General features: G+C 37.8%; 1 protein-coding gene across 16 annotated transcripts in view; it reads right to left on the reverse strand.

Annotated features, from left to right (window-relative positions):
• cyst (rho guanine nucleotide exchange factor 18 cysts) overlaps positions 1–13,971 on the reverse strand; it is a 1,629,610-nt gene that overhangs the window by 38,121 nt on the left and 1,577,518 nt on the right. For all 16 annotated transcript variants that reach the window (XM_070090333.1, XM_070090340.1, XM_070090337.1 and 13 more), the window contains 4 exons: positions 10,200–10,424; positions 6,660–6,814; positions 2,689–2,821; positions 2,405–2,562 (listed from right to left, as the gene is read on the reverse strand). In XM_070090333.1, the coding sequence (XP_069946434.1) occupies positions 2,405–2,562; positions 2,689–2,821; positions 6,660–6,814; positions 10,200–10,424 (671 nt within the window). The remainder of the gene's footprint in view (positions 1–2,404; positions 2,563–2,688; positions 2,822–6,659; positions 6,815–10,199; positions 10,425–13,971) is intronic.

The raw sequence follows: 13,971 nt of genomic DNA on the forward strand, positions 1-13,971 counted from the left end.
ACAACCATGGTGACATCATACATCCCTGTCTAAGGCCTACTTTTACTGGGAAATAATCCCCCTCTTGCCTACATACTCTAACCTGAGCCTCACTATCCTCATAAAAACTTTTTACCACTTTCAATAACCTACCTCCTATTCCATACATTTGTAATATCTGCCACACTGCCCCTCTATTCACCCTATCATATGCCTTTTCCAAATCCATAAATGCCACAATAACCTCTTTACCCTTATCTAAATACTGTTCATCTACGTGTTTCACTGCAAACACTTGGTCTACACACCCTCTACCTTTCCTAAAGCCTCCTTGTTCATCTGCTATCTTGCTTTGTACACTCTCTTTTGTCCCCTTTGCCTTTATACAAAGGAACTATGCATGATCTCTGCTAATCCCTAAGTACCTTACCCTCTTCCATACACTTATTAAATAACAACACTAACCACTCCAAAACTATATCCCCACCTGCTTTTAACATTTCTATCTTTATCCCATCAATCCCAGCTGCTTTACCCCCTTTCATTCTACTCACTGCCCCATGCACTTCCCCCACACTCACAAGTGGTTCTTCCTCTCTCCTATAAGATGTTATTCCTCCTTGCCCTATACACGAAATCACAGCTTCCCTAGCTTCATCAACATTTAACAACTCCTCAAAATATTCCCTTCATCTTCCCTATATCTCTAACTCTCCTCTGCTATTTTTAACTAACAAATCCATTCTTTTCCTAGGCTTTCTCAACTTATTAATCTCACTCCAAAACTTTTTCTTATTTTTAAGAAAATTTGTTGATAACATTTCACCCACTCTCTCATTTGCTCTCTTTTTACACTGCTTCACCACTCTTTTAACCTCTCTTTTTCTCTCCGTATACTCCTCCCATCTTGCATCACTTCTACTTTGTAAAAACCTCTCATATGCTAACTTTTTCTCTCTTACTACTCTCTTTACATCATCATTCCACCAATCGCTTTTCTTCCCTCCCGTACCCACTTTCCTGTAACTACAAACTTCTGCTGAACACTCTAACACTATGTTCTTAAACTTATCCCATACATCTTCTACCCCACTGCCTGTATTCTCACTAGTCCATCTGTCTTCCAACAGTTGTTTATTTATTTTTTTTTTATTATCACACTGGCCAATTCCCACCAAGGCAGGGTGGCCCGAAAAAGAAAAACTTTCACCATCATTCACTCCATCACTGTCTTGCCAGAAGGGTGCTTTACACTACAGTTTTTAAACTGCAACATTAACACCCCTCCTTCAGAGTGCAGGCACTGTACTTCCCATCTCTAGGACTCAAGTCCGGCCTGCCGGTTTCCCTGAACCCCTTCATAAATGTTACTTTGCTCACACTCCAACAGCACGTCAAGTATTAAAAACCATTTGTCTCCATTCACTCCTATCAAACACGCTCATGCATACCTGCTGGAAGTCCAAGCCCCTCGCGCACAAAACCTCCTTTACCCCCTCTCTCCAACCTTTCCTAGGCCGACCCCTACCCCGCCTTCCTTCCACTACAGACTGATACACTCTTGAAGTCATTCTGTTTCGCTCCATTCTCTCTACATGTCCGAACCACCTCAGTTGTTTATATCTTACCCAAACTGTCTCCTCCTCTAGTTTATTAACCTTCACTTCTCTCTTACTTGCTGCTTCCATTTTCCTTGTATCTCATCTACCTTTTACTCTCACTGTAGCTACAACTAAAGAGTGATCCGATATATCTGTGGCCCCTCTATAAATATGTACATCCTGAAGTCTACCCAACAATCTTTTATCTACCAATACGTAGTCCAACAAACTACATACTGTCATTTCGCCCTACATCATATCTTGTATTCTTACTTATCCTCTTTTTCTTAAAATATGTGTTACCTATAACCAAACCCCTCTCTATACAAAGTTCAATCAAATGCTCCCCATTATCATTTACACCTGGCACCCCAAACTTACCTACCACACCCTCTCTAAATGCTTCTCTTGTCTTCAGTATTTAGTCTGCCATATAATTTTATAAAATTTCAGATGGTTTTCCCACTTATTACCTCTTCATGTAATCCATTCCAGTGTTCTACTACTAAAAAGACTTTTTAGTATTCTTTTGGAGTTTTTTTTTTCTTTGTTAACAATTATAGTTTCATGTACAGTATCTTCAGTGTGGTAAGTACTATACCCCTTTTTTTTTTAAATTCTAATATGCATTTCTTTTTTTTTTGACCATAGACTCAATTATTAGCTGAACTCTAAGTTGGACAAATTACTTACTCAGAGTACCCTCATTCATGTTTATTATTTAACCCTCTTCTAATAACTCTGAAATGCTTCTATACCTTTAATTCACCTCATAAATGCACTCATTGTGAAGTCAGAATATAACATGCAAAAAAAAAAAATACCTTATAGATTCGAGCCATATTTTCTTGTCCTTTGGATGAGCACACTCAAATTCAAACATTTCTGCAGAATTTTTGGAGTAGATGAGGTAGATAACCCGTGACCCTTCGCCAGCTTTTTCCCGAACTATCAATTTTCCTAGGGGGATTACACCAGCTTGCTGGTGAAGAAAAATTACCATTACAGATTCAATTACATCATATAAAACAAAACATCACACAACTTTACCAATATATGATTCCTTCCTAAACTTTTTATTTTCTTCAGTACAATAAATTTCACCAACCTTAGTGTCAGGCGAGAAGAATGAGTATTTCTGATTATTTTCCAAAAGAAAGAACACTAAGTCTGATAGGACCACTACTTGTACCATTATTGGTTTTCCTTTCTGTTGGCTCAACATGGCTGAGCCTTCAAACCTGAAAAGTTTAATTTTGTTAGAGATGTAAATTTTGAGATTTATAGAAACATTTAGCTAGTAGTTAAATTTAATCTGGCTTTTATTCCACTGCTACTTTTTATTAAATACTTAAACACAATACAACTCATCCTAAAAAGAGCATTAGTTTTTATTGTAATTTAGAACTGGTCTTATTGTGTATGGATTCAAGTTGATATTCTCTGTGGTTCTCCATTTTTTGTTACATCTTCAGAGCCTACTTCTGATAAGGCATGTTTTAGTTGGTGTTATATTATAACTGGTTACATTCAGCTCATTTATAAAAGTAGGATTCTGAACATGGGCAAATGATAGTTCAAAACATACTGTATTTTCTGGCATATAAGATGAACGACAAAAGTATCATAATGGTAAGTCAATAATCATATTCAAGGGCTGATTACTCTCTTACTTTACATCAAAGCCTACCCTGATCTTGAGCATATACAGCGCAGGGTAATTTTCGAAGACTTTTTTGTGGGGAAAAAAAAAGGGCACGCCTTATATGTCGGAAAATATGGTAATTGTTTTTCCCAGATATGAGTTACATACATACTTATCATCTGATGTTATAATGGCAATATCTATTCCCCAAAATGCTAAACAAACCTAACATAACTTGCATAATGAAGTATAGACATTAGTCAAAAAGAGTTAAAAAAATCCACTTATGCTACTAGTACATTTTTCTTTTTTCAACAAGTCGGCCATCTCCCACTAAAGCAGGGTGACCCAAAAAAAGAAAGAAAATCCCCAAAAAGAAAATACTTTCATCATCATTCAACACTTTCACCACACTCACACATTATCACTGTTTTTGCAGAGGCACCCAGATACAACAGTTTAGAAGCATATATAAAGATACAGTGGACCCCCGCATAACGATGGCATCGCATAGCGATTTTTCCGCATAACGATTACTTTTATCGCAAAATTTTTGCCCCGCATACCGATTAAAAACCCGCATACCGATTTTCGTCCGAGACGCGTCCAATGTGCCCTCAGCCAGCCTCACATGTGCCGCTCCGTCCCATTGTTTACCAGCCAGCCTCCGCGGTAACATCCAAGCATACACTCGGAATATTTCGTATTATTACAGTATTTTCGGTGCTGTTTCTGGAAAATAAGTGACCATGGGCCCCAAGAAAGCTTCTAGTGCCAACCCTACACCTCAAAGGGTAAGAATTACTATAGAGATGAAGAAAGAGATAATTGATAAGTATGAAAGTGGAGTGCGTATAGCCGACCTAGTCAAGCTGTACAAGAAACCCCAATCAACCATCGCTACTATTGTGGGCACCAGAAAGACAATCAAGGAAGCTGTTCTTGCCAAAGGTTCAACTGTGTTTTCGAAACAAAGATCGCAATTGATGGAAGATGTTGAGAGACTCTTATTGGTGTGGATAAATGAAAAACAGATAGCAGGAGATAGCGTCTCTCAAGCGATCATATGTGAAAAGGCTAGGAAGTTGCATGACGATTTAATTAAAAAAATGCCTGCAACTAGTGATGATGTGAGTGAATTTAAGGCCAGCAAAGGTTGGTTTGAGAGATTTAAGAAGCGTAGTGGCATCCATAGTGTGATAAGGCATGGTGAGGCTGCCAGTTCGGACCACAAAGCGGCTGAAAAATATGTGCAGGAATTCAAGGAGTACATAGAAACTGAAGGACTGAAACCTGAACAAGTGTTTAATTGTGATGAAACAGGCCTGTTCTGGAAGAAAATGCCAAGCAGGACCTACATTACTCAGGAGGAAAAGGCACTCCCAGGACATAAGCCTATGAAAGACAGGCTTACTTTGTTGATGTGTGCCAATGCTACTGGTGATTGCAAAGTGAAGCCTTTATTAGTGTATCACTCTGAAACTCCCAGAGCGTTCAGGCAAAAGAATGTCCTCAAGGATAATTTGTGTGTGCTGTGGAGGGCAAACAGTAAGGCATGGGTCACTAGGGAATTTTTCTATAACTGGTTACACCATGCATTTGCCCCCAATGTGAAAAATTACCTAACTGAAAAGAAATTAGAACTTAAGTGCCTCCTGGTGTTAGACAATGCCCCTGGTCATCCTACAGACGTGTCAGAGCGACTTTATGGGGACATGAGCTTCATTAAGGTGAAGTTTTTGCCTCCTAATACCACTCCTCTCCTGCAGCCCATGGACCAGCAGGTTATTTCCAACTTCAAGAAACTGTACACAAAAGCTCTGTTTGAAAGGTGCTTTGTAATGACCTCAGAAACTCAACTGACTCTAAGAGAGTTTTGGAGAGATCACTTTAATATCCTCAATTGTGTAAACCTTATAGGTAAGGCTTGGGAGGAAGTGACAAAGAGGACCTTGAACTCTGCTTGGAAGAAACTGTGGCCAGAATGTGTAGACAAAAGGGATTTTGAAGGGTTTGAGGCTAACCCTGAGAATCCTGTGCCAGTTGAGGAATCCATTGTGGCATTGGGAAAGTCCTTGGGGTTGGAGGTTAGTGGGGAGGATGTGGAAGAGTTGGTGGAGGAGGACAATGAAGAACTAACCACTGATGAGCTGCTAGATCAACTTCAACAGCAAGAGGCCACACCTGAGGAAATTGCTTCGGAGGAGGGGAGAGAGAAATTGAAGAAGTTGCCTACTTCAAAGATTAAGGAAATCTGTGCAAAGTGGCTTGAAGTGCAAACCTTCATGGATGAAAATCACCCTCACACAGCTATTGCAAGCCGTGCTGGTGATTATTACACTGACAATGTTGTGAAACACTTTAGGCAAGTCATAAAGGAACGAGAGGTACAGGCCACTATGGACAGATATCTTGTGCGAAAGAAGTCCAGTGACTCTGAAGCTGGCCCTAGTGGCATTAAAAGAAGAAGGGAAGTAACCCCAGAAAAGGACTTACTACCTCAAGTCCTAATGGAAGGGGATTCCCCTTCTAAACACTAACACACTCTCTCCCCTCCTCCCATCCCATCAATCATCACCAGATCTTCAATAAAAGTAAGTGTCATTTAATTGTGCATGCCTTTTTCAGTTTGTGTGTATTAAAATTAACATTTCATGTGGTAAAAAAAATTTTTTTTCATACTTTTGGGCGTCTTGCACGGATTAATTTTATTTCCATTATTTCTTATGGGGAAAATTGATTCGCATAACGATTATTTCGCATAACGATGAGCCCTCTTGCACGGATTAAAATCGTTAACCGGGGGTCCACTGTATATAACATATCCCTCCAAACTGCCAATATCCCAACCCCCTCCTTTAGAGTGCAGGCATTGTACATATGTACTAGTACATAAGTTACTTGCATGAAAAATAACCATTGTGAAAAAAATAGTGAACTGCCAAGTGCTTTCATGATTTCTCACATCATCAAGGGACGGTGGTGGTTTTGCATATTGTGATATCACCTGTTTACTGTGATCTTATTGCATGTTACTTATATCTGAAAAAAAACAACTATATTGTGCTGTAACATCAATTATCTATGTACAGTATGTTGACAAACTTCTGTACAGTAAATTAATTATTTGGTAACTTACAACTCAGAGGACAATTAGAATAAAAAAAACAATATAAAGTACAGAAAAATCTACTTTTCAGATGGTAAATTAAACTTCTGCCATAAAATAGGTATTCAGTCAAGGTAGTGTATAACCTAATAACTCATTCAAGTATTCCTAATTATGAAAAGTTCCTCAAATATGTATTAGCTAAAGTCAGATTTTTAACAAGAACATTAAGGTATTTATATCTACTATTAAAAAGTAATTTAAAACCTGCTTGTCAAAATTATTTGTGCACATACACCGGAATATGAATCTCTGAATTACTTACTTGAGCTTTCTACTTCTGGAGAAGAAATCAGATTTCTTGAATTTCTGCTCCTTGTATATTGCAGAAGACTTTGCATCAATTTTATGATAGATTTCTAATAATCTTTGTTCCCTTTCCTTCTCAGCTACTTGAGCATTAATATTTACAAGTATTTCCTGAAAATGCATACTATACATCAGCACCATTATAAAAAAAATGACAAAAACTAACATTCCAAGAAGAAAACTTTTTGTAATACACTAGCTATCTCCCATCAAGAAGGGTAGCTCAAAAATTAAACACATTCACCATCATTCATTCAACAGCTGCTTAACCAGATATGCACAGATACCACAATTCAAATGACCCTCTGATATGCAACATTCCCACCAACTAAGTGCAGGCACTTGTACGTCTCACTTCCAGGACTCAAGTTCAGTTAACCAGTTTCTTTGAATCCCTTCATAAATGTTGCCTTCCTCACACTCCTAAAGAATGCCAACCCATAAAAAAAAACTACCTGTCTCCAATCACCTGGATCTAACACTGTTAAATGCTCACACCCTTTAACCTAAAACCTTTTACTTCCTCTGTAACCCTTTCTGGGATGACCCCAAACCCTCCTTCCTTTCTTTAATCCCAGATATACACCTCCCTCTTGTTCATTCTATTCTGCTCCATCCTCTCAAAATGCCCAAACCACTTCAACCCTTCCTCAGCCCTCTGAATTATATTTATGGTAACTAGGTCCTATAATTTTCATGCACCAGATTCTCTGAATAATATTGTATTCAGCCCCTGCAATCACAAATAAAGGAGAAAAAATAGGTGAGCACACATTTCTCTTAATCCTTTGACTGTTTTCGACGTATAAATACGTCTTACGAGCCAATGTTTCTGACGTATATATACTCAATAATTCTAGCGGCTTCAAATCAAGTGGGAGAAAGCTGGTAGGCCCACATGTGAGAGAATGGGTCTGTGTGGTCAGTGTGCACCACATAAAAAAAATCCTGCAGCACACATTGCGTAATGAGAAAAAAAAAACTCTGATCGTTTTTTTGGAATAAAACGCCGACTTTGAGGTGTATTTTCGTATAGTATTTATCGTTGTATTCACGTTTTCATGGTCTTAGGTGATAAAATGGAAAACATATTACAGAAATAGAGATGATTTTCATTACTTTTACGATGAAAACGACCTTGAAACTAAGCTCAAAGTAGCGAAAATGTTCGATTTTTACCAATGTTGAAGAGTAAATAAATCACACCACACGCCCAATACACGTCAACTAGGGAGTCTAATATTCTTTCACTAGTGCACTGATATTATTTATACCATTTTTACAATAATGCAGTCGTCTGCATAACAGTAAATTTTGTATTTTTTTGTATGAATAAAAAATCAAAATAGAAAGCAATAATAATATAAGAGGGGCCTAGAGATGTGACTAATGAACAGAACATATGTTATTTTAGTGCCACGAATGTCTACCTTGTTTATTCTGGACCCTATTTTGAAATTGGCATCTTTTTTATTTTGCGTGAAATTGGCCAAATTGCCAATTTCTGACCACCATATTGGGTAGTCCAAATTAGTAAATGGGAGGTTTCTTGTACTCAGCTGATAGATAAAATGGAGTTCTAAAGAAATAGCTATGAGTTTGGTCAACTGGAACAATGGAATTGGCTGAAAATTGGGCTCAAAGTCGGCGAAATCGCCGATACGCATATGTCGCCGAGACCGCTAACTTCGCGGGACCATAATTCCACGAGTTTTCGACCAAATTTCGAACTTTTGGTGTCATTACCATCGGGAAAAGATTCTCTATCATTTCATAAGAAAAAATAATTTTTTTTTTTTTCAAAAATTGAGCGACATAGAATGACAGTTTCAGAGAGGGGCCTGAAACAGTCAAAGGGTTAAACAAGACATTTCTACTGTCTTTAGCATCCTCCTTCCTGCAATGTTTAGAGCTTATTCCTCAAACCCATCCTTTTATTCACACTTTACATACAAGTGAGAAAACAAGTGTCCATATCAGAGAATAATAGTAGTAATTACCATACATGAAATTATATCAATATGTAAACCATCAAAATAATGATATTCACTAAGGCCTTTATGATGTAATGATACTCAGCAAGAGCATAATATATTCATTCTACTCTCGAATGAAAGACTCAAAGAAACTGAAAGGTTATAGCAGAGTGAGTCCACTTGTTATGTTTGGAAGCAAAAAGGATCAATAATACCTTCAACATTTAGCCACTGCCTCTTTTTAAATTCATAGATATAACTTCAGTATCATCTGCTTTGCTATAACTTCTTTCTTTTCTTTCAACACACCGGCCGTATCCCACCGAGGCGGGGTGGCCCAAAAGGAAAAACGAAAGTTTCTCCTTTTACATTTAGTAATATATACAGGAGAAGAGGTTACTAGCCCCTTGCTCCCGGCATTTTAGTTGCCGCCTACAACACGCATGGCTTACGGAGGAAGAATTCTGTTCCACTTCCCCATGGAGGTAAGAGAAAATAAACAACAAGAACAAGAACTAGTAAGAAAATATTAGAAAACCCAGAGGGGTATGTATATATATGCTTGTACATGTATGTGTAGTGTGACCTAAGTGTAAGTAGAAGTAGCAAGACATACCTGAAATCTTGCATGTTTATGAGACAGAAAAATGGACACCAGCAATCCTACCATCATGTAAAACAATTACAGGCTTCCATTTTACACTCACTTGGCAGGACGGTAGTACCTCCCTGGGCGGTTGCTGTCTACCAACCTACTACCTAAATCTGCTATAACTAACTACTATTATTCAAGTAAGTTTTTCAGTCATCACAGGGGACACTTAAGGAAATTATGTGGCTGAAGTCACCCAAGATACTCCCCTTGACATTGCCGCTGTATCATTTCAAATCTATATCCTCACCTGCCTTGAACATCATGGTCTTAATCCCACCTGCCCCAGTTGCTTGAGCCCCCTTTCATTCTACCCACTGCACCTTGCACTTCCCCCACATCAACTGTTAGCTCTTCTTTACTAATATGAAATGTTATTTCTCCCTGCATATTGCATGAAATCATTGCTTCTTTTTCATGTTAGGTATTGTATACCATTTTGATGTTCAGCTTCTTTTTCATCATGAACATTAAGAGCTCCTCTAAATATTCCTTCCATCTTTCCCATACGTCTACCTTCCCTTCTAACATCACTCCTCTTCTAAAAGATAATGTTCAAGAGAAGTTATCTATTACATTTTTCCTGAATACAAAAAAATGATCAAACAGATTTTCTGAAGCTAGCACACTTTCAGGTAACTAATTTTCTTTTATTAATGTACAGTACATTTTACTACTATGTTTACGGAAAGTGCTAAGCCTGTAGGAGTCGCACAATGCCTGGATAAACAGGAGATACCCAGGTTCAATCCAAGAAAGAATAGACTAAACCTAATTCCTTTCATAAAGAGCCCCTAAAAGGCATCAAGGAACCTCCCTTGAGAGGGGGAAGGGAATGCACAATAGATAATAGTAACACTGCACTTACCTTTACATAGTCTAGTGCCTTTTTTAATGTGACTAATTCCTCTTCTTGATCTTTACTATACTTCATTAATGCTTCAAGCATTAATGGGTATTTGGTTACTCTGTGGGTTACAAACAATATGCATTCTGGAATACCCTTCTTCTTCATAAGTGGATGAGAAGATTTTTGTCTGATGAAACCTTGAAATCTTCGGTCAGTTTTGAGCATGTCTTTATAATAAGAAACCTGTAAAACAAGAATCTTTGTTTTAGTATAAGTTTACTATAGTTCTACTATAAGTTTTATTGAGACAATTTAAAAATACCCCTATATTTAAAAAAAAACATGCTGCTGTGCAGTTATTCTCTCATCATATCTTTACTCCTTACCTTATTATTATAAAATTATGGGAAGTGCTAAACAAATAAATGCACACATGCACACACACACACACACACACTAGCTATAATGAAACAAATTATCTAGGTACAGTATAATATATGTATATAATTTTTTTTTAACACATGGCCGTCTCCCACCAAGGAAGGGTGATCCAAAAAAGAAACACTTTCACCATCATTCACACATAATCACTGTCTTTGCAGAGGTGCCTAGATACGACAGTTTAGATGTCACTCATATAAATACATAACACTTTAACCCTTAAATGGTCCAAACGTATATATACGTTTTTCAACATCTGAAAGTATGTAAAAAAATGTAGATTTTTTTTTTTGTTTTACATGTGAAAACATGTAAAAAAAACTTTTATCTACATTTTTTTTTGTTATATTTGAAAATATGTAAAAAAATAGTAGATCTACTTTTGTAGCACTACGAATTTGAACGTCGATCTGTTTGGACCGTTTAAGGGTTAAATAGTCATCAGCAAATACAAAGAAGCCAACTTTAAAGGAGAAATACTAAAAAAACTGTAAAAACATATTATATTAGACCATAATGGAAATGTGCAGTACTAGTATGGTATTCAAGCCTAAGAAAAAATGTGATGAAACTAGAAAAAATCCAAAGACAAGCTACAAAATGCTCCCAGACCCAAAAAAACTGATTTTTGGGTATAAGGGGAAATATCTTTACTAGATGAAAGTTGTTTAATGAAGTAATTATTACTTCATGGACAAAAAATTTCCTTTTACAAAATATGAGAGAAATACAAGACTGAAATTATTACTCCTTTACTTTTTTTTTTACATAAATTATTATATTGCCTAATTGTCAAAGTTTGTCATAATAATTTAGAATTTTATACGAGTTGCATCAACCATATTTAGTAAATTATTTTATTAATTTTTCTTATTTTGCCCAGTAAAAATAAATTTTCAAAATATTTTATTTTGTTTAGTGAGCGCTATACCTGTAAGGGGCCATACAGTGCCTTGGGGAATGGGACACAAACACATTCAATCTTAGGAAAGGGAGAGTAGCATCTGTTCTTCGGATCAAGAGCCCGTCACTAGCATTTTGGAGTTTTTTCAATATATAATATTGAAATATAGAGTTATTATTGAAAGAATTAAGAGTAAGATGGAGAATAGGATAGCAGATGAACAAGGAGGCTTTAGGAAAGGTAGGGGGTGTGTGGACCAGGTGTTTACAGTGAAACACATAAGTGAACAGTATTTAGACAAGGCTAAAGAGGTCTTTGTGGCATTTATGGATTTGGAAAAGGCATATGACAGGGTGGATAGGAGGGCAATGTGGCAGATGTTGCAGGTGTATGGTGTAGGAGGTAGGTTACTGAAAGCAGTGAAGAGTTTTTACGAGGATAGTGAGGCTCAAGTTAGAGTGTGTAGGAAAGAGGGAAATTATTTCCCAGTAAAAGTAGGCCTTAGACAAGGATGTGTGATGTCACCGTGGTTGTTTAATATATTTATAGATGGGGTTGTAAGAGAAATAAATGCGAGGGTCTTGGCAAGAGGCGTGGAGTTAAAAGATAAAGAATCACACACAAAGTGGGAGCTGTCACAGTTGCTCTTTGCTGATGACACTGTGCTCTTGGGAGATTCTGAAGAGAAGTTGCAGAGATTGGTGGATGAATTTGGTAGGGTATGCAAAAGAAGAAAATTAAAAGTGAATACAGGAAAGAGTAAGGTTATAAGGATAACAAAAAGATTAGGTGATGAAAGATTGGATATCAGATTGGAGGGAGAGAGTATGGAGGTGAATGTATTCAGATATTTGGGAGTGTATGTGTCAGTGGATGAGTCTATGAAAGATGAGGTGAATCATAGAAATGATGAGGGGAAAAGGGTGAGTGGTGCACTTAGGAGTCTGTGGAGACAAAGAACTTTGTCCTTGGAGGCAAAGAGGGGAATGTATGAGACTATAGTTTTACCAATGCTCTTATATGGGTGTGAAGCATGGGTGATGAATGTTGCAGCGAGGAGAAGGCTGGAGGTGGGTGGAGATGTCATGTCTGAGGGCAATGTGTGGTGTGAATATAATGCAGAGAATTCGTAGTTTGGAAGTTAGGAAGAGGTGCGGGATTACCAAAACTGTTGTCCAGAGGGCTGAGGAAGGGCTGCTGAGGTGCTTCGGACATGTAGAGAGAATGGAGTGAAACAGAATGACTTCAAGAGTGTATCAGTCTGTAGTGGAAGGAAGGCAGGGTAGGGGTCGGCCTAGGAAAGGTTGGAGGGAGGGGGTAAAGGAGGTTTTGTGTGCGAGAGGCTTGGACTTCCAGCAGGCATGCGTGAGCGTGTTTGATAGGAGTGAATGGAGACAAATGGTTTTTAATACTTGATGTGCTGTTGGAGTGTGAGCAAAGTAACGTTTGTGAGGGGGCTCAGGGAAACCGGCAGGCCGGACTTGAGTCCTGGAGATGGGAAGTACAGTGCCTGCACTCTGAAGGAGGGGTGTTAATGTTGCAGTTTAAAAACTGTAGTGTAAAGCACCCTTCTGGCAAGACAGTGATGGAGTGAATGATGGTGAAAGTTTTTCTTTTTCGGGCCACCCTGCCTTGGTGGGAATCGGCCAGTGTGATAATAATAATAATAATAATATTGCTTGTAGAGGATTTTACTGCTAGAAATGGGGCTGTTCCTTTTACCTTTAAAAAAAATAAAGCTACATAACTGAGAAAACCATTTTGGGGAATGGTTTTTATAATCCTATGATGCAGCTGCAGGTAAAATAATTTTATGAATGAATAAATATCTTGACTTTTGGTAATTTAAGATATGAACTTGTACTATTACATCACCCTATAATCTTCACCATGATCTAAACCTTTTTAAATGAGTTTGGTGGCTGGCTCGGTGGTAACACCTTCGGCTCATAATAGCAAGAGCCAGGTTCAATCCTGGGATGTATAGAGATATTGGGTACATTTCCTTACACCTTTTGCCCATTTACCTAAATGTAAATAGGTACCAAGGTTACATCCTGGAAAAGGCTGGTAGCACACCTTAAATAGTGAGAATTTTCAAAATAAGAGAAATAGTGCCAATGGTGACATTTTTCAAAGTACTTGTGCTCTCTCATTTAGAATATTCCTGGTCAGGGCAGGAGAAATATCAGAACTGGAACAGGTATAGAGATCATTTACTGCCTGCACAGAGCCACTAAATCATGTAAATTACTGGGAATGCCTAAATATGTACTCACTGGAGCATAGGAGAGAGATACATGATAATATGGATGTGGAAAGTACTTGAGGGTCTTGTCTTGAATCTGCATACTGCCATTATACAGTGGTAGGCCAACATTTTTGGGGGCCTGAAGCTTGAACTGTTTTGGAGCCCTTTCACAACCAGCAATGGCTAGCCTACAT

The sequence above is a fragment of the Cherax quadricarinatus genome, chromosome 31 (assembly GCF_038502225.1).
Source record: "Cherax quadricarinatus isolate ZL_2023a chromosome 31, ASM3850222v1, whole genome shotgun sequence".
In the NCBI taxonomy this organism is placed as follows: domain Eukaryota; kingdom Metazoa; phylum Arthropoda; class Malacostraca; order Decapoda; family Parastacidae; genus Cherax; species Cherax quadricarinatus.